The sequence below is a fragment of the Gorilla gorilla genome, chromosome 16, assembly GCF_029281585.2.
Source record: "Gorilla gorilla gorilla isolate KB3781 chromosome 16, NHGRI_mGorGor1-v2.1_pri, whole genome shotgun sequence".
NCBI lineage: Eukaryota > Metazoa > Chordata > Mammalia > Primates > Hominidae > Gorilla > Gorilla gorilla.
In genome coordinates, this window is record NC_073240.2 from 49,725,361 (window position 1) to 49,743,787 (window position 18,427).

At 42.4% G+C, this 18,427-nt stretch overlaps 1 protein-coding gene across 1 annotated transcript in view; it reads right to left on the reverse strand.

Annotated features, from left to right (window-relative positions):
• SHC4 (SHC adaptor protein 4) overlaps positions 1–18,427 on the reverse strand; it is a 140,100-nt gene that overhangs the window by 86,425 nt on the left and 35,248 nt on the right. Inside the window, exon 2 of the mRNA XM_004056153.5 lies at positions 14,580–14,650. Coding sequence (XP_004056201.3) covers positions 14,580–14,650 — 71 coding nt within the window. The remainder of the gene's footprint in view (positions 1–14,579; positions 14,651–18,427) is intronic.

The following is an 18,427-nucleotide window of genomic DNA, read 5'->3' on the forward strand; positions in this document are numbered from 1 at the left end:
AGCTAGGAGGGTTGTATTTTTCCAGGAATGTATCTATCTCTTCTAGGTTTTCTAGTTTATGTGCGTAAAGGTGCTCATAGTAGCCTTGAATGATCTTTTGTATTTCAGTGGTGTCAGCTGTAATATCTCCTGTTTTGTTTGCTAGTGAGGTTATTTGGATTTTCTCTCTTCTTTTCTTGGTTAATCTTGCTAATGGTCTATCAATTTTATTTATCTTTTCAAAGAACCATCTTTTTGTTTCATTTATCTTTTGTATTGGTTTTTTTGTTTCTTTGTCTCAATTTCATTTAGTTCTGCTCTGATCTTAGTTATTTCCTTTCTTCTGCTGGGTTTGGGTTTGGTTTGTTCTTGTTTCTCTAGTTCCTTGAGGTGTGACTTTAGATCGTCTGTTTGTGCTCTTTCAGTCTTTTTGATGTAGACATTTATGGCTATGAACTTTCCTCTTAGCACCGCCTTAGCTGTATCCCAGAGGTTTTGATAGATTGTGTCATTATTGTTGTTCAGTTCAAAGAATTTTTAAATTTCCATCTTGATTTCGTTTTTGACCCAAATGCTCATGCAGGAGCAGGTTATTTAATTTCCATGGATTTGCAGGGTTTTGAAGGTTCCTTTTGGAGTTGATTTCCAGTTTTATTCCACTGTGGTCTGAGAGAGTGCTTGATATAATTTCAACTTTCTTAAATTTTTTGAGGCTTGTTTTATGGTCTATCTCATGGTCTATCTTGGAGAAAATTCCATGTGCTGTTGAATAGAATGTGTATTCTGCAGTTGCTGCATGAAATGTTCTGTACATATCTGTTCAGTCCACTTGTTCCAATATATAGTTTAAATCCATTGTTTCTTTGTTGACGCTCTGTCTTGATGACCTGTCTAGTGCTGTCAGTGGAGTACTGAAGTCTCCCACTATTATTGTGTTGCTGTTTATCTCATTTCTTAGGTCTATTAGTAATTGTTTTATAAATTTGGGAGCTCCAGTGTTAGGTTCATATATGTTTAGGATTGTGCTATTTTCCTGTTGGACAAGGCCTTTTACCATTATATAATGTCCCTCATTGTCTCTTTTACTGCTGTTGCTCTAAGGTTTATTTTGTCTGATATAAGAATAGCTACCCCTGCTCGCTTTTGGCATCCATTTGCATGAAATGCTTTTTTCCTACCCTACTCGTTACTTTATGTGAGTCCTTACGTGTTAGGTGAGTCTCCTAAAGGCAGCAGATATTTGGTTGGTGAGTTCTTATCCATTCTGCAGTTGTGTGTCTTTTAAGTGGAGCATTTAGGCCATTTACATTCAATGTTAGTATTGAAATGTGAGGTTTAGATTGAAGAGCATTCATCGTGCTCTTTGTTGCCTGTGTACTTTAGTTTTTTTGTTTTTGTTTTTGCTTTTTAACTTGTATTTTTGTTTTATAGGTCCTGTGTGATTTATGCTTTAAAGAAGTTCTGTTTTGATGTGTTTCCAGGATTTGTTTCAAGATTTAGAGCTCTTTTTAGCAGTCCTTGTAGTGGTGATGTGGTAATGGTGAATTCTCTCAGCATTTGTTCGTCTGAAAAAGACTGTATCTTTCCTTCATGTATGATGCTTAGTTTCACTGGATACAAAATTATTGGCTGATAATTGTTTTGTTTGAGGAGGCTGAAGATAGGGCCCCAATCCCTTCTAGCTTGTAGGGTTTCTGCTGAGAAATCTTCTGTTAATCTAATAGGTTTTCCTTTATAGGTTACCTGGTGCTTCTGTCTCACAGCTCTTAAGATTCTTTCCTTCGTCTTAACTTTGACAATGTGCCTAGGCAAAGATGTTTTTGTGATTAATTTCCCAGGTGTTCTTTGTGCTTCTTATATTTGGATGTCTAGGTCTCTAGCAAGACCAGGGAAGTTTTCCTTGATTATTCCCCCAAATATGTCTTCCAAGTTTTGGAATTCTCTTCTTCCTCAGGAACACCGATTATTCTTAGGTTTGGTCATTTAACATAATCCCAGACTTCTTGGAGGCTTCACTCATATTTTCTTATTCTTTTTTCAGTGTCTTGGTTGGATTGGGTTAATTAGAAGACCTTGTCTTCGAGCTCTGAATTTCTTTCTTCTACTTGTTCAATTCTATTGTTGAGACTTTCCAGAGCATTTCACATTTCTAAAAGTATGTCCACAGTTTCCTGAATTTTTTATTGTTTCTTTTTCTTTAAGCTATCTACTTCCTTGAATATTTCTCTCTTCACTTCTTGTGTCATTTTCTGGATTTCCTTGTATTGGGCTTCACCCTTCTCTGGTCCCTCCCTGATTAGCTTAATAACTAACATCCTGAATTCTTTTTCAGGTAAATCATGGATTTCTTCTTCGTTTGGATCCATTGCTGGTGAACTAGTGTGATTTTTGGGTGGTGTTGAAGAGCCTTGTTTTGTCATATTACCCGGGTTGGTTTTCTGGTTCCTTCTTATTTGGGTAGGCTCCGTCAGAGGGAAGGTCTAGGGCTGAAGGCTGTTGTTCAGATTCTTTTGTCCCACAGGGTGTTCCCTTGATGTAGTTCTCTCCCCCTTTTCCTATGGATGTGGCTTCCTGTGAGCTGAACTGCAGTGATTGTTGTCTCTTCTTGGTCTAGCCACCCAGTGAGTCTACCTGGCTCTGGGCTGGTTCTGGGGGTCGTCTGCACAGAGTCCTGTGATGTTAACTGTCTATGGGTCTCTCAGCTGTGGATACCAGTGCCTGTTCCAGTGGAGGGGGTGGGGGGCAGGGGTGGGTGCAGTGGACTCCATGGGGGTCCTTAGCTTTGGTGGTTTGATGCTCTATTTTTGGGCTGGTTGGCCTCCTGCCAGGAGGTGGCACTTTCCAGAGAACATCAGCTATAGTAGTATGGAGAGGAGCCCTCAGTGTGTGGGGCCCTAGAACTCCCAAGATTATATGCCCTTTGTCTTCTGCTACCAGGGTGGGTAGGGAAGGACCATCAGGTGGGGGTGGGGCTAGGCATGTCTGAGCTCTGACTCTCCTCGGGCAGGTCTTGATGTGGCTGCTGTGGGGGATGTGGGTGGGGTTCCCAGGTCACTGGAGCTGTGTACCTAGAAGGATTATGGCTTCCTTTGCTGAGTCATGTTGGTTGTCAGGGAAGTCAGGGAAAGCTGGCAGTCACAGGCCTCATCCAGCTCCCATGCAAACCGAAGGTCCGGTTTAACTCCCACCGTGCTCTCCCCAATAGCCCCCAGTCCATTTCTAGATGGAGAGCAACAGGGGCTTGAAAACCTGCCCCAGCTCCAGGCTACCTGCCTCCCAGCTGCAAAAGTAAAGGTCTTGGTTCTTTCCCTACATGTGGAGTCTAAGCACAGGATTTGTGCCCTCCCCCAGGTTCTGGCCAGGAGGCTTCTCACCCACTTCAAATTGTCACAAAGTTCAACTAGAGGATTCCTTCTCCCTGTGGAGTTTTAACCCCTGCTCCTCTGGTCGCCCTCCCGATGGATCCCTGTGGTGCCAGGCAGGAATGGCCTGCTAGGGGGCCCAGCGAGCTCCCAAGGCCTTTCTACTGCTTCCTCTACCCTTGGATTTCGTTCAGCTCTCCAAATTGACTCAGCTCCAGGTAAAGTTGGAAACTTCTCCCGCAAACAGATCTTCAGCTTCTCCAGTGGGTGTGTTTGTTCAGGAGAGGAGGATCTCCCTTTCCCACTTCCGCATCTGGGGCACTCACAGTTTTGGGGGTTCTCCTGGGTCCTGCAGGAGCAATCTGCTTCCTTCAGAGGGTCTATGGGTCCTCTCGGGATTTCTGGTTTTCAATTCTTGTAGTTTTGGTAGAGACAGGGTTTCACCATGTTGCCCAGGCTGGTCTCACACTCCTGGGCTCAAGGGAACTGTCTGCCTTGGCCTCCCAAAGTGTTGGGATTGCAGGCATGAGCCACTGCGCCCGGCGCGACATTGTGCGTTTTAAAGACTTGAGCCTTTCGCTTGCTTGTCTCCCACATTAGTTCATTCACAGCCCACAAGAACCGTTTCTTAGTTTCAATCCAAAGCAATCTCACTAGGAAACATTAAGTGTGGTAGGGATTTGGAGTGTGAGTACATGGGTTTGAGTCCCTGCAAAACAGCTGTGTGGTCTTAGAATGGACACTTACCTCTCTGAGCCTCAACTTTCCCTTCTTTAAAAGGAGAAATCACTCCTTTCGAGGTGATTTTGCGGTTGCAGAAGCTCTGTGCAGTGTTAACAAACATTAGCTATTATTAGCTACTCTTTCATCGTCTTGTTCTGCCACAGCTCCTCTCTGCCAGTGTGGCTTTTGGTTGGAATTCGCTGTCAAGAAATTAGAAGAGGCCACTACACACTACTTACCAAATTCTCTTTGCTGTGTGACGTGCTAGAAACTTAAGCCCCGAAGCCTCAATTATCATTTTCTTATTTGCTTTTCACCCTTTTTAAAGAATAAAATGTATACAATATTGAATACTTCAGTACTCCAGAAATATAACTCATCTGGTAACTGCAGTTTTAAATATATATAATAAATATACGTAATACAAAATTTACCATTTTAATAATTTTTAAGCATACAGCTCAGTGGCATTAAGCAGATTCACATTTTTGTGCAGCTATCACCGCCATCCATCTCCAGAACAGAACTTTTTCTATCTTCCCCAACTGAAACTCTATAAGCATTAAACAGTAACTCCCTCTACTGCCTGACAGCTACCATTCTACTTCCTGTCTTTGGATTTGACTACTGTAGGTACCCCATATAAGAGGAATTATGCGTATGATTGTATATCTTCTTCAGAGAAACATCTGTTCAAGTCCTCTGCCCATTGTTTCAATAGGGTTCTTTATTTTTTTTTTGAGTAATAGGAGTTCTTTACATATTATGGATATTAATCCCTTTTCAGATATATGATTTTCAAATATTTTTCCCATTCCGTGGGTTGCCTTAGCAGCTATATTTCTTGACTTTACACCTGTTTATTCAAACAAATAGTAGCTATGTGCCTGCTATGTGAAAAACATTGTGCTAATGACAGAGCAAAAAGGTGCAATTGACTTTCATACCCTCTCTGTCTGCATTTGACTTTGTCATGCTATCAGAACCATTCCCAATTGATTGGAAATTTTTTTTTTAAATGGCTAGATCTTTGAAGGCTTCTAAAAGGAATTTAGTTGGCTATTTCAATTATCTCAAGTATCTGAAAAGTGAGATCTTAGATTGGGCAAAACTGGAGAGCAGTGAAACCTGAAACTAAAAGAGGTGGTCACTGTGCACACACTCACATACACAACATCAGACTTCCAGCAAAGGCTTCCTGACATCTGCACGTGTGTGAAAGGAAATCATCCTTCCACTGACACCAGTGCTCGCTGAGGGGAGATCAGCTTTGGATGTTATGTTTTATTGCATGGTTTATTGTTCAAATCAGCTGATAAAGGCCATGAACCTTGACCCTTGGACAGCAGACCATTGCAGGGGTCTTAACACCCTTTCCTGACCAATGAACAATGCAACCTGTTTTAATCAACCGTGGGCATTCTGCCTTAGCTACAGTGCATGTTTTCAATCCTTAGCATAATCACTATAAATTAGAACTTTAAAACTCCTGATTTTTTTCTCCTTAGCACTCTTCTCAGTAAATTTTTTCACTGGGGAATGTTCTCTTGTCTGCTAAATTAATAGACTTGGCCTTTTATCCCCCTCTCTTGTGATCTTTATTTCACATGACACGTGGCTGCAATCCTACTCCTAACTGCACATACCATATGCTGTTCAACTACTCCAAGGCTTAGCAGAGATACTCTCACTTATCCATGCATTGCTGTAACCAATCCTGTTCTGCAATCCTCAGAAAATTTAGACAAATGCCAGACTGTTTTCAAACATATCTTAATTTAGCTACCTAATATACAGATATTTGACCTCTCCAGAATGCTTTTCCTTCTAGAGTTGACGTTTATTGAAAACCACATGTACAGGACTTTATGTAATTGTTGGGCTGCATCTTGAATCTGCTTTGCAGCTGATGGTTGCTCACACACACACACACACACACACACACACCCAGAAGTATGCATTTGTCATTAAAGGCATTTGTCACTGCCTTTAATGTCCTGTTGAAGCCCAATAATAAAAATTTTCAACATAGTGAATGAAATTTGCAGAATCACTGCTGAGGAGTAATAACATACACAGGAAATTAATCCAATTACAATAACTTCTGAATGATGATCTCTGTTTCCTTGTTGCTTTAGCTAGTACCAAATCACCCAGAGAACCTCCTTACTGTCTATAGCATCAGTTCAAAAAAAAAAAAAAAAACACTACTCAGGGTTTCTTCCCTCACAGAATGGAATGGGACAGATACACCACGAGGCACAGGTAGAGATCAGCTAGAGAAAATGAATCCGAAGCCAGGACCTCAAAATGGAGCACTCACCACCCATTCTTTAACAGTTCCCCATTTTCCTTCACAGACCCCCAGGGTGGCAATCACACAAAGGAGGAAAACCCACTCCAAGCCACTGCTTCTTAGTTGCCCTGTAAGCCTGGCTTGGGCAGATCCTGTGCTGGGAGCCTGGCTGATTTTATTACTGAATACAAGTTACATGTGTAAGGCACTAAATATCAGAAAAGTACAGAGTAGTAAGACAGTGATCTGGAGGTCCCTTCTGCCAATGGTGTGCTCTGCCCCTCGGGGTGAATTATGTACTGTGGTGATGAAATAAATGTTCCCTTTGCAATTTCCTTGGGTATCAAAATGTATTCTGTTCTTCAGGGTTGAAAGGCAAGCCCTTTCTCACCAGCTCCACTTACTGGGTTTACCCTGATGTGTCTATTCCTCCTTCAGCGTTTGATGCAGGTTCCCACCTAGACACAAAGAGGTAGCCATCCTTAGAGGAGAAGGAAGATTTTTTTCCTTCTTTACTTGATGTGGATGCTTACTTAAGGGAAGGAAGCTGAGCTTTAAGTTTTAATGACCTGATTTCTTTTGTGTGTGTGTGTGTGTGTGTGTGTGTGTGTGTATGTGTGTGTGTGTCAGATTCCTGATTTAGGTCAGGTGTTTTTGTTGTTGTTATTGTTTTATTTTCTTTAACTGTGTTTTTAAAAACATAAGGAATACATTTTTATAGGAAAGATTAAGTAACAATGACATTCTTAGCATGATCTTCATTTGCTCTCTTCCCTTGTTTCCTTTTGATACAGTTCCGGACATTTTAAAGACAACTGCGGCTAGGAAACTTTGTTTTCCTAATGATCTTGTTTCTCTTTACTATCAGTAAAAACCTCCTCTTTTGCCCCTTTGCATGAATATGCTATTATTAAAAATGGAGATCTGGTCCATAATCAGCCAAGGGGATGAATGCCTGGGTGAGAATTAGTGGAGGAACAACAGTAAAAGCCATTCAAGTGGCTCCCCCAGGGACTAAATCTAGAGTCAAGGTAGGGAAGCAAGATGAGAGCTTTGAAAGGGGTGACATCCGGGGAATGGCTGAGAAAGTCAATGGCGTCTTGTCCTTTTATTTTCCTCTGCTCTTATCTGAGTACTTTCTGTGTTCTAAGTCTGTGGATTCAGCCCTCAAATGGTTGGCAGAAAGGTCCCTCTAAAGACAAGAATTCTGCTCCATCTTTCTCCTTTGTTTCAAAGGCTGACTCTTAATCATGGCTCCTCCTTTATTACCAGGAATTTCATGTTGCTGTCTCCCTGATATTTGGAATCTAAAGATGGTGAAATATTTACAGTGAGTGAGACATCAGCCTCCAATTGTTTGTATCTGTAGCGGTAATTACTTACACCAGTTTGTCAGCATTCACACCTGAATTATTCTATGTTTGGTGGTATGTCAATGTCTAGAGATAGCTATGATCACACAAAATACAGTTTTTTCTTGTGAAATCCTAACTTGGTCCATGGAAATTTTTTTTGGAAAAACACAACAAAAGATCCCGTCCACCACCCTCCCACCCAACTCCCCCATATGTTAGCTGGATGGAAATATTTGGTTTGAGTGTGGTATCCATAGGACATTCTCTCACCTTGACTTTAAACTGGCTCATTCAACAATGTGTGTTTCTCAAGGCCATATGGACCACTTTCTCAACAACCTCTATTTCCCACCCAACCTCCCAAATACTGTTCTTCCAATTTTTCCTTTTTTGTCATTCTCTCTTCTTTCAACTGCAACGTATTTTTGATGTTCAACCACTATTCAGGTTGTTTTGTTACTGATTGTCTTAGATGTTCTCATTAAACATTACTATTGAATCGTTTCCATTTTTTCTTTAAATTTTTTTATGTTTATAAAGTCTTTTCATTTAGCTCATAGTCCTATTTAGTTCAAGACCTAGAATTTCAAAGAAGAGTTTCAAAGATCACCCTCTCTTTCAGCAATATTTCAGCTCCTGAGAAAAAAATGTGAAAGTAATTTGTTTCCATACAAAACGTTATTTGAAACACCAAGGAATTCACCATTAAAAGGAAGTCAGAGGTGAATTCTGCAATATAATTTTTCTGTTCAGCAAATTTTGATTTTTTGCTAATTCTTTAAAGTGAGAGATAATCTATTTTATATCTTCTCCCTTTTTTTAAATTTACCCTTCTTTGATGGGGTTTTTCCTTCTCCCTTCTGGGTCAGGGCGTCCCAGGTCTGCTCTCACACCCAAATAGCTGCAAGTCACAGCATTTCAAATTCAACAAGCCCCAGGGAAATAGTTCAAGAAGCTGGGATGGGGACAGGATTTTGAAGCAAGGGACTGATGTCTGGCCCTGGCACTTGGAAATCAGCCTCACTGCTTTCAAGACCCACCCTGGATAAGGTCCCCAGTCTACTGGTGGCTGGAATCTCCAGACTTCAAGTAGGACCACTTGACACCATAGGACATTTTAAAATTTGATCTTCCCCTCCAGTCAGACTTTCCCTCTCCTGAGCTGACGGTTGAATGTTTTTGCATCCACTCTTGGGAGAAGATGCACACCCTCTCACACTCTTAAAACTTTATTTTAATTTTTTTTTTTTTTTTTTTTTTTTGTAGAGGTGGGGTCTTGCTCTGTCACCTGGGCTGGAGTGCAGTGGTGTGGTCACAATTCACTGCAGCTTTGACCTTCCAGGCTCAGGTGATCCTCCCACCTTGGCCCATAGCATATCTGGGACTACAGGCTTGCACTACCATGCTTTATTTTTGGTAGAGATGGGATTTCACTCTGTTGCTCAGGCTGGTCTCAAACTCCAAGACTCAAATGATTCTCTCACCTTGGCCTCCCAAAGTGCTGGGACTACAGGTGTGAGCCACCGTGCCTGACCTCTCTCACATTTTTATCAAACTCCCTGCCCAAATGTTGCCACCATGGACCCATGATGTCCATGGCCATCTTCCCTCTGCCTTCAGCTCTCTTCTCTCAGATACTTTCATGGCTGGATCCCTTACTTTATTCAGGCCCTAGCTCAAATGTCCTCTCCTTAGATAGGACTTCCTGACCACCAGATCTAAAAATAAAAGACCATCACACTCGAGCTTCCATAACTGCTTAGAACACAATCAGCCATGCCTGAATCATGTATAGACACATCTACAAGAAGAAACAATATCCAGATACCATACCAGATATCTTCCCCTTGGTGTGTATGTTAGACATAACTGAATCCTTGAAGCAGAGGGGAAAAAAAAAACAGTTCACCTTTTACTATTTACAAAATAATAGGGAAATATAGACTTACAAGTTCACGGAGTTGTTTTTTTTTTTTTTTTTTTTTTTCTGAGACGGAGTCTTGCTCTGTCACCCAGGCTGGAGTGCAGTGGCCCCATCTTGGCTCACTGCAAGCTCCGCCTCCCGGGTTCACGCCATTCTCTTGCCTCAGCCTCCTGAGTAGCTGGGACTACAGGCACCTGCCACCACGCCTGGCTAATTTTTTTTTTTTTTTGTATTTTTAGTAGAGATGGGGTTTCACTGTGTTAGCCAGGATGGTCTCGATCTCCTGACCTCATGATCCGCCCGCCTCGGCCTCCCAAAGTGCTGGGATTACAGGCGTGAGCCACTGCGCCTCGCATGGGAATTCCAATTACCTTCAACTGTGCACGAGCAGGAGCTTTGTAATATTGCACATCCAAATGATGAATGATCATTCTTGATAAACCCGAATAATGCACTCATTTTAATTTACAAATTCTTAACATTAGTAACTTCCTATATCTTACTTAGTAGGTTTCTAGTTGTATGTAAAAATAAAAATCTACAAATTATTCTGCCCGCCTCGGCCTCCCAAAATGCTGAGATTACAGGCATGAGCCACCACGTCTGGCCAGAGATTTTTTTAAGTAGATAAAAATAGATAAATGGCTGGGAAAAGGGGGTACCAATTAGTACAAATATACTGCAGAGCCATCCAGCAATACATATCAAAAGCCTTTAAAACATTTATATTGTTTGACCTAGTGATCCTAATTCTAGAATTTGTCCTTTGGAAATATAATCAAGATATATATATGATGTTAATCACAGCGTTACTTATAATGATGAAAAATAGAAGAGGCCAGGCATGGTGGATCATGCCTGTAATCCCAGTACTTTGGAAGTCTGAGGTGGGAGGATCCCACGAGCCCAGAAGTTCAAGATCAGCTTGGCCAAATATCGAGACCCTGTCTCTATATATGAAGAAGAAGGAAGAGAAGAAGGAGAAGGAGAAGAAGGTGACGAAGAAGGAGAAGGAGAAGAGGAGGAGGAGGAGGAGGAAGAGGCGGAGGAAGAGAAGAGAATGTTATGCAGTTATTAAAATTTTAGCAAAACAACCCATTTGTCTATTGACTGATGGATGAATAGACAAAATGTAGTATAGACATACAATAGAGAGTAGTATTGAGCCTTAAAAAGGAATGAAATTCTGACACATGCTACAAGATGAATTAATCTTGAATACATTGTGCTAAAGGAAATAAGCCAGACAGAAAAGGACAAATACTGTATGTTTCCACTTTTATGAGGTATCTAGACCAGTCAAATCCATAGACACAAAAAGTAGAACAGTGGTTGCCAGGGGCTGGGGAGGAAGAGGAAATGGGAAGTTACCGGTTTGTTTTTTTTTTCCTTTGAGATGGAGTTTTGCTCTTGTTGCCCAGTGTGGAGTGCAATGGTGCAATCCGGCTCGCTGCAACCTCCGCCTCCCGGGTTCAAGGAATTCTCCTGCCTCAGCCTCCCAAGTAGCTGGGATTACAGGTGTGTGCCACAATGCCTGGCTAATTTTGTATTTTTTTAGTAGAAACAGGGTTTCACCATGTTGATCAGGTGATCTCAAACCCCTGACCTCAAGTGATCCATCTGCCTCAGCCTCCCAGTGCTGGGATTACAGGCGTGAGCCACCACGCCAGGCCAGAAGTTACTGTTTAATGGGCACAGAGTTTAATGCATACAGTTTTTCATCTTCGGGAAGATGAAAAAGTTCTGCAGATGGATGGTGATGATAGTTGTGCAACAATGTGAATGTGCTTAATGCCACTGAACTATACACTTATAAATGATTAAAATAGTAAATCTTGTTATGTATATTTTACCATGATAAAACATGCTTTAGAATCTTTAGCAACAGGAAATTGCTCAATATGGGAGACTTAGTATATAATATTGTTCAGATTTTGTGTAAAATTCTTTGTAAGCTCATGTATAGAAAAAAATACTGGAAATGGATTTCAAACACAGACTGTTAATAGACACCCTCTCTAGGTAAGATTCTGAGTAATTTTCTCTTTCATACTTTTCTGTACTTTCCAAATCTTCTAAGTAAACTTGCAATATTTTATAACTAGAAAATAAAATAAAATTTAAAAACCCGCCACCTAAATCTCTATCCTCATTCCCTGCTTTTTCGATGCAGTAAATAAGCATTTCTTCCTATCTGAAAGTAGATTGCTTATTTACCTGTTTCCTTGCCTACAGTCTGTTTCCCCAGCAACAATGTAAATTCCATGAGGGTAGAGGCTTTGTCTTATTCACTTGAACAGTTTCAGGCACTTTATGGATATTCCATAAACATTCGAGTGAAAAAGAAAGAATCAATGAATGAATGGGTGAATGAACAGAAGATTAGTCATCCTCAGTGTCTTAGTCCATTCCTGCTGCTATAACAAAATACCCCAGACTGGGTAATGAATAAATAATAGAAATGTATTTCTTAGACTTCTTGAGGCTGAAAAGTCCAAGATCAAGGCACCAGTAGATCTGGTGTGTGATGAAGGCTCATGCTGCTTCTCAGCCGGGTTCTTCTTGCTGCATCCTCACATGCTCCCTTGCACCTCTTTTATAAGATCACTAATCCCACTCATGAGGGCTCTGGCTAATGAATTAATCCCCTCCTAAAGGCCCTGCCTCTTGATACTTTCACACTGGGAATTAAGTTTCAATACATAAATGTTGAGGGGACATATTCAGACCATAGCTCTCAGGTTAGGACAGTGGGGATTCCTTTGTCCTGTGCCAACCTGGGGTATCAGCCCTCTTTCTCTCATCTGTAGCCTGCTCAGGATTGGAAGAAAAAATGTCTCAAGATTAAGAATCATCAAAATGGAGTAAACCCTGAAATATGTCCATCAAAGTAGGGCTAACAGTTTGGAAAGTAGTCTAGATACCATGTCACTTGAAGAGTAATTGAAGGCACTGAGAATGTGTAAGAGAAGATTTAAAGGGGAGAAGAAATGTAGCTGCTTGCAAATACTGGAAGTGTAGTCAGGTGGAACCATGAATTTATTCAATAAATATCCACTGAGCCTCTGCCATGTGCCAGTGACTGACGTAGGTACCAAGAGTACAAAAAACAGGATTATATAATATGTTTGACTCCAGAGGAAATACCAAGGATAGGTTGAGAGAGGTTTGGAAAGGCAGATTTGAATGCATCATAAGGCAGAGAGTCTCAATCAGCATTTCCTAAGGCACATTTCATGGAACCCTAGGATGTACATTTCCGTTATACAAGAAAAGGATCCAAGGCCCAATAAGTTTAGAAAATCTTGAGGTAAGGCTGGGTGTAGTGGCTCACGCCTTAATCCCAGAACTTTGGAAGTCCAAGGCAGGTGGATGATCTGAGGTCAGGGGTTCAAGACCAGCCTGGCCAACACAGTGAAACCCCATCTCTACTAAAAATATGAAATTAGCCAGGCGTGGTGGTGGGCACCTGTAGTCCCGGCTACTCGGGAGGCGGAGGCAGGAGAATTGCTTGAACATGTGAGGCGGAGGTTGCAGTGAGCCGAGATTGCACCACTCCTGCCTGGGAGACAGAGTGAGACTCTGTCTCAAAAAAAAAAAAACAAAAAAGAAAAAAGAAAAAGAAAATTTTGAGGGGTAGAGTTTTTTTCAACTATAGCAGCACAGGACTACTCAGTCTTTTTTTTTTTTTTTTTTTTAAGAGTCAGGGTCTTGCTGTCACCCACACAGGAGTGTATTGGCATAATCATCTCTCACTGAAGCCTTGAACTCCTGGGCTCAATTGATTCTCCAGCCTCAGCCTCCTGAGTAGCTGGGGCTACTGGCATGTGCTACCGTGCCTGGCTATGTTCTTTTCACTTTTGTAGAGATGGAGTCTCACTATGTTGCCCTGGCTGGTCTCAAACTCTTGGCCTCAAGCAATCCTCCAACCTCAGCCTTCTGAGTTGCTGGGATTACAAGCGTGAGCCACTGCACCAGGCTCAGAGTCTTCAATATACTATTGTATACTGTAGTCTCCTAAAGAGCGATGTGGCTCCTTTCGCTACATTTTTTGACCACAGGATACTTCTTTCTCTAGGCCTAGAATTTCATGGGATGAGCATTAGGGAGAGTTATTCTCTACATGACAACATTCACCTTCAGAACAGGAGGCCTGCAAGCACAGATCTACTGTGGCATGCCCCTGAGACACACCTTGGCACCACATCAAATGGATGCCCAAGTCTTCATTCTGAACCACTCATATCGACCCAGTCTTCTCACCTCATCTCCCTCGCTTCACAATTTTTCCAGTTGCCAGTCTGCACTCACTCCTTCTTTCCGTCCTTTCTCTGGGCTTAGCTTTAATGAACCATGCCTTGTATTTCTGCTTCTGACTTGAGCTCCACGTAACAGGGATTCTGATTTCTTCCCCTAAGCTCCCTGGGGTCACCCTGGGTAAAACTTCCCTGATTCCACTGTTCCATCTAGCTCACTGTACATAGAGGAGGGAGACCCAGACAAGGAGTAAGCAGTTTCTCACGTCAGGAAGAGCTTGGGGAAAGCTTGGGCTTTCTCATGTTGAAAGTCTTACTTGGTCTTATTTTCTGCTACTTCCTTGACAGGTCTGATTCTGTAATGGCTTCCTGCCAGGCATAATTTTAAATACTTTTGGTACCTGGGAAACCAGCTATTTCTGTAGACTGTATCATCTTATTCATCCTCACATGAAACACAGATGCACTGCCACACAGTTGAGAAATCTTTCACACGATGAGATCAAGCCACTCATTGAGGGTCACTGGGTGAGCCTTGTACGCTCCAGTCGCATGAATAAAAGTGCATAATGAATTGGAAGGTGTGCATAATGAATTGGAAGGTTTGCATAAAATTCCTGTGGGAGAAATTATTGTGACTTTAAACCATACTCCTCAAAGCCCCTCCCATTTTTGGCTTCTTACCTTGTAACTTGGGTTCTCATTCCAAAATCCAGTGATCTCATTGATTGCAGCACTTCAATACAGCCCATGTACTACAATAAGAAGAAAAAAAAGAAGAAGTAGGACAAAAATTCCAAGAAGATGTCTCTTAGCTTCACAGCAACTTCCCGGGAAGCACCTAAAATCAGCTTCTGCTATGAAGTTACATTTGCACCCTCTGCCTACCACTGTTATTTCTGACTATTAATGGACACATGCCTAAAGGTTCAATTCAATTACAAAACACCAGTTAAATCCAAACCATAATATAGATAACGCAAGTAACAAAGACAAATGTGGGTTCAGTGGTTAAGATCATGGGCTCTGGGGCCAGATCATGTGAATTTGCATCCTGGCTCTGCTACTTCTTAGTTATGGAACCTGAACCTCAGCAAGTTAATTTCTGTGCCTCGCAGTTTTGTCATTGGTAAAATGGGGATACAACAGGAATTGTTAGGAGAGTGAAATTATTTCCTACGTATAAATAAAGCTTTTAGAACAACGCCTGGTACATACAAAGGCCTAAATAGTAGAGGAAGCAAAAATAAATGTGAGATAAAGAATACAGGAATGTCAAATCTTCTAAGTGGATAGAACAAGCATATAAATGCATAGAATACCAAACTTAGTAATATAAGATCTTATCATCCTTTGCAGCTGATTTAAATATTAAGGGGGTTCTTGACAGGACAAAAGTCATGTGCTGCATCAGTGATTAGTATGGTTAGCTTGAACACCATGTATTGCAAAGGGAATTGTGACTTATAAAGCTGAGAGATGGTTTATATTTAGTGTGGCAGCAGTGAGGATCCATGGCAGGCGTGATGCAACTAGATCTGTGTTGGAGGAGGCTTAAGTCAGCGGCAGTATGAAGGTGGGTTAATGGTGAGGGAATAAGTTAGGATGATCCTGTGGAGAGGGAAGTAATGACAGCCCACACTGAAGAGGGATGGTGTCAATAGGAAGGACGGGACAGATTCAAGTGACATCATGGAAACAGATACTACAGAATTCGGCAGTTGATTTGATATGGAGAATAAGAGAGAAGGATGAGTCAAGGATGACTCACTCAGATGTTTCCAGCCAGGGTAGCAGAGGGAACAGTGATGCCATCAACAGAAACAGGAAAGCCAGGAGAAGGGAAGATGATGAATTGGTTTGGGAGCTGTTGACTTAAGGCACCGGTGGGGTATCCAGGAAATAACAGGCTGGCAGCTGAAAATTGGATTCTGGAGTCCTGAGAGGATTCAGCCTAGGGACGTGGACTTAGTAGTCTTCTGTGTAGCTTTGCCAGGTGAGGCTGTGAGAGTCAATCCTCCCAGAAGAGCTTTGGTTGAGGAGGGAGAGTGCTTCTTTGAGAATTGCCTTAGAAATGTTACTAGAGCTAAGAGGTCCAATTGAAAGTGATCTGCTCTCTCCTTGGAAATGATATGCTCCCTGTTTAGCTTTCCTCTGGAGGCTTTCCAGCCTCTCTATGCTTGGGAATGGCAAAAACACTGTCAAAAGATGTCAGGAGCTGGTGGGGAGGGGCACCTACCCAAACACTTCTTGTATAATAGTATTTCTTTTTTTTTTTTCTTTTGAGATGGAGTCTCACTCTGTCACCCAGGCTGGCGTGCAGTGGCACGATCTTGGCTCACTGCAACCGCTGCCTCCCAAATTCAAGCAATTCTCCTGCCTCAGCCTTTTGAGTAGCTGGGATTCGGGCACATGCCACTGCACCTGGCTAATTTTTGTATTTTTAGTAGAGACGGGGTTTCACCATGTTGGCCAGGCTGGTCTTAAACTCCTGACCTTAAGCGATCTGCCCACTTCGGCCTCCCAAAGTGCTGGGATTACAGGCATGAGCCACCGCGTCCTGCTGTATAATAGTATTTCTGAGCAGATTGTGCAGATAGAACTCCTTGAAGCACCGAGTGCTGCCTGGAGCCTGGTGCTGGGAAGAGCATGCTGGCCGGGACAACCACCCTGCCAGTCTCATCCAGACTCCTGTTAGTCACACTCAGTTACACTCCTCTTGGGATCTCTAGTACTGAAACATTTAGGATATTTTACTCTGTCCCCATCACACTAGTAAGAAACATTTTGGATATTTTACTCTGTCCCCATCACACATAACTTCCCAAGCCTTGGGTACCTTAAGGAAGTTGTGTCTAGAGATTTCTCTTCAACTGTAAGTGTTATTGGGAGAAGAAAGCTAGATATAGGAAGTAGGTTAGAAAGCCCATCTCAGAATTGTCAAGAAAGGAAATTCCAAGCATCCAAGCTCCACGTCCAGGTGGCATGAAAAGATTGTCCATATGTCTTCACTGACTTCTCTGGCTTTTGGTGCCTTCCAGCGCCCTCTTCCACCCCAGAGCCTAGGTCTTGCGTCCCTATATCCTGCAGTCCTGGCCCTGGAAAGAGTGGACTCCCCACACAGGCTGGAGAGCAGGCCTGGATCCCCTCCAATACCCCCAGGAGGTCTTGTTGGTGAGGAGGTGGGTATCATCTTTCCCTTTAGCTGTAAATCACCAATTGAAGACAAGGTGATACCAACTGGCCTATCCGTGCACACTTTTTGAAAAGGTGACCAAGCACCTACATTTTTCACACTCCGCTGTGATGGTTCTTCAAAACTTTATATCAGATCATGTTCTTCCACCACATGAAACCCCTGGCATCTATGATCAAAACAAGCTCGTTACTATAAACCCCTAGACCCTGGGGTTCCTGGCCCCAGCTCACCCCTTCAGCTTTATCTGTGTCACTGTCCCCTTACACACTTTGCTGCCACATTGGCCTCCTTTCTACTCCTCAAATACACCCCAGCTCTTCCCTGCACTTGACATTCTGTCCGCCTGGCTCTCCTACACTGTTCTGCAGGACAAACCCCTTCTCATCTTTCAGGTTTCAGTTCAAATGACACACCTCAGAGGCCCCTCCTGCCACCCTTCATCTCAGCCCCTATTCATCACTGATTGATTATTGGTTTACTTGTTAATTTGCTTGTCTAGTACCTCTTTCTATTCCCTTGGCTATAACCACCATAAGAGTAAAGATCACAATCACTGCCATATTCCCTACAACAGTGCCTAGGATCTGGTGGGCACTCGATAAACACTTGTTGAAAGAATGAATGAAGCATCTTTTGTTCAATTCTGTTGTACCTTTACAATGAGTGGGGGCTAGGGGGAGCCGAGGGATGGAGGGAGGTGAAGGCTTGGCTGGTCTCTCCACCCAGGAGTACAAGAGCACCAAGGACTCAGCCTCAGGTGCTACAGGCCAGAACAATGTCTTTGCAAGGTTTCTAGATTTGTCAGCAATGTACTTCATGTTTGTTATTTTTGTTGTTCTTCATTTTGGAGTGGCAACACACAACCTAGACTGAGGAGGTTTTGTAGTGAAGTGGGAAGCTGGCAAGAATGTGCCCTACTTCTCAGGCAGGCTATAAGCTGTGGGTGGGAACAGCCCTGGATGATAGAGTTGACGGTGGGAACAGCCCTGGATGATAGAGTTGACGGTGGGAACTCTAAAAGGAAAGGAGAGTACAGAACAGAAACAGACATTTCTGTTCAGACAGAAATGTCTGAACAGGAGGGGGACAAAGGGACAAACGGAAACAGCTGGAACAAGGACACCCAAGGCTGATCAAGTTTGAGACCCACGTGAGGAGAGTGTCAAAGTGAAGGCTATTCTCAGCCCAGTTATTAAATAAGTTGCCATTCATCTTGGTTATCAATGAGGAGAAGAATTTTTAGTGTCTTGGGGGTGAGAGGAACTCCTCCACGGTTTTGTTCTTAATCACACTTCATGGTTATAACCACCTTATCTGCTTCGGACTAAAGCAA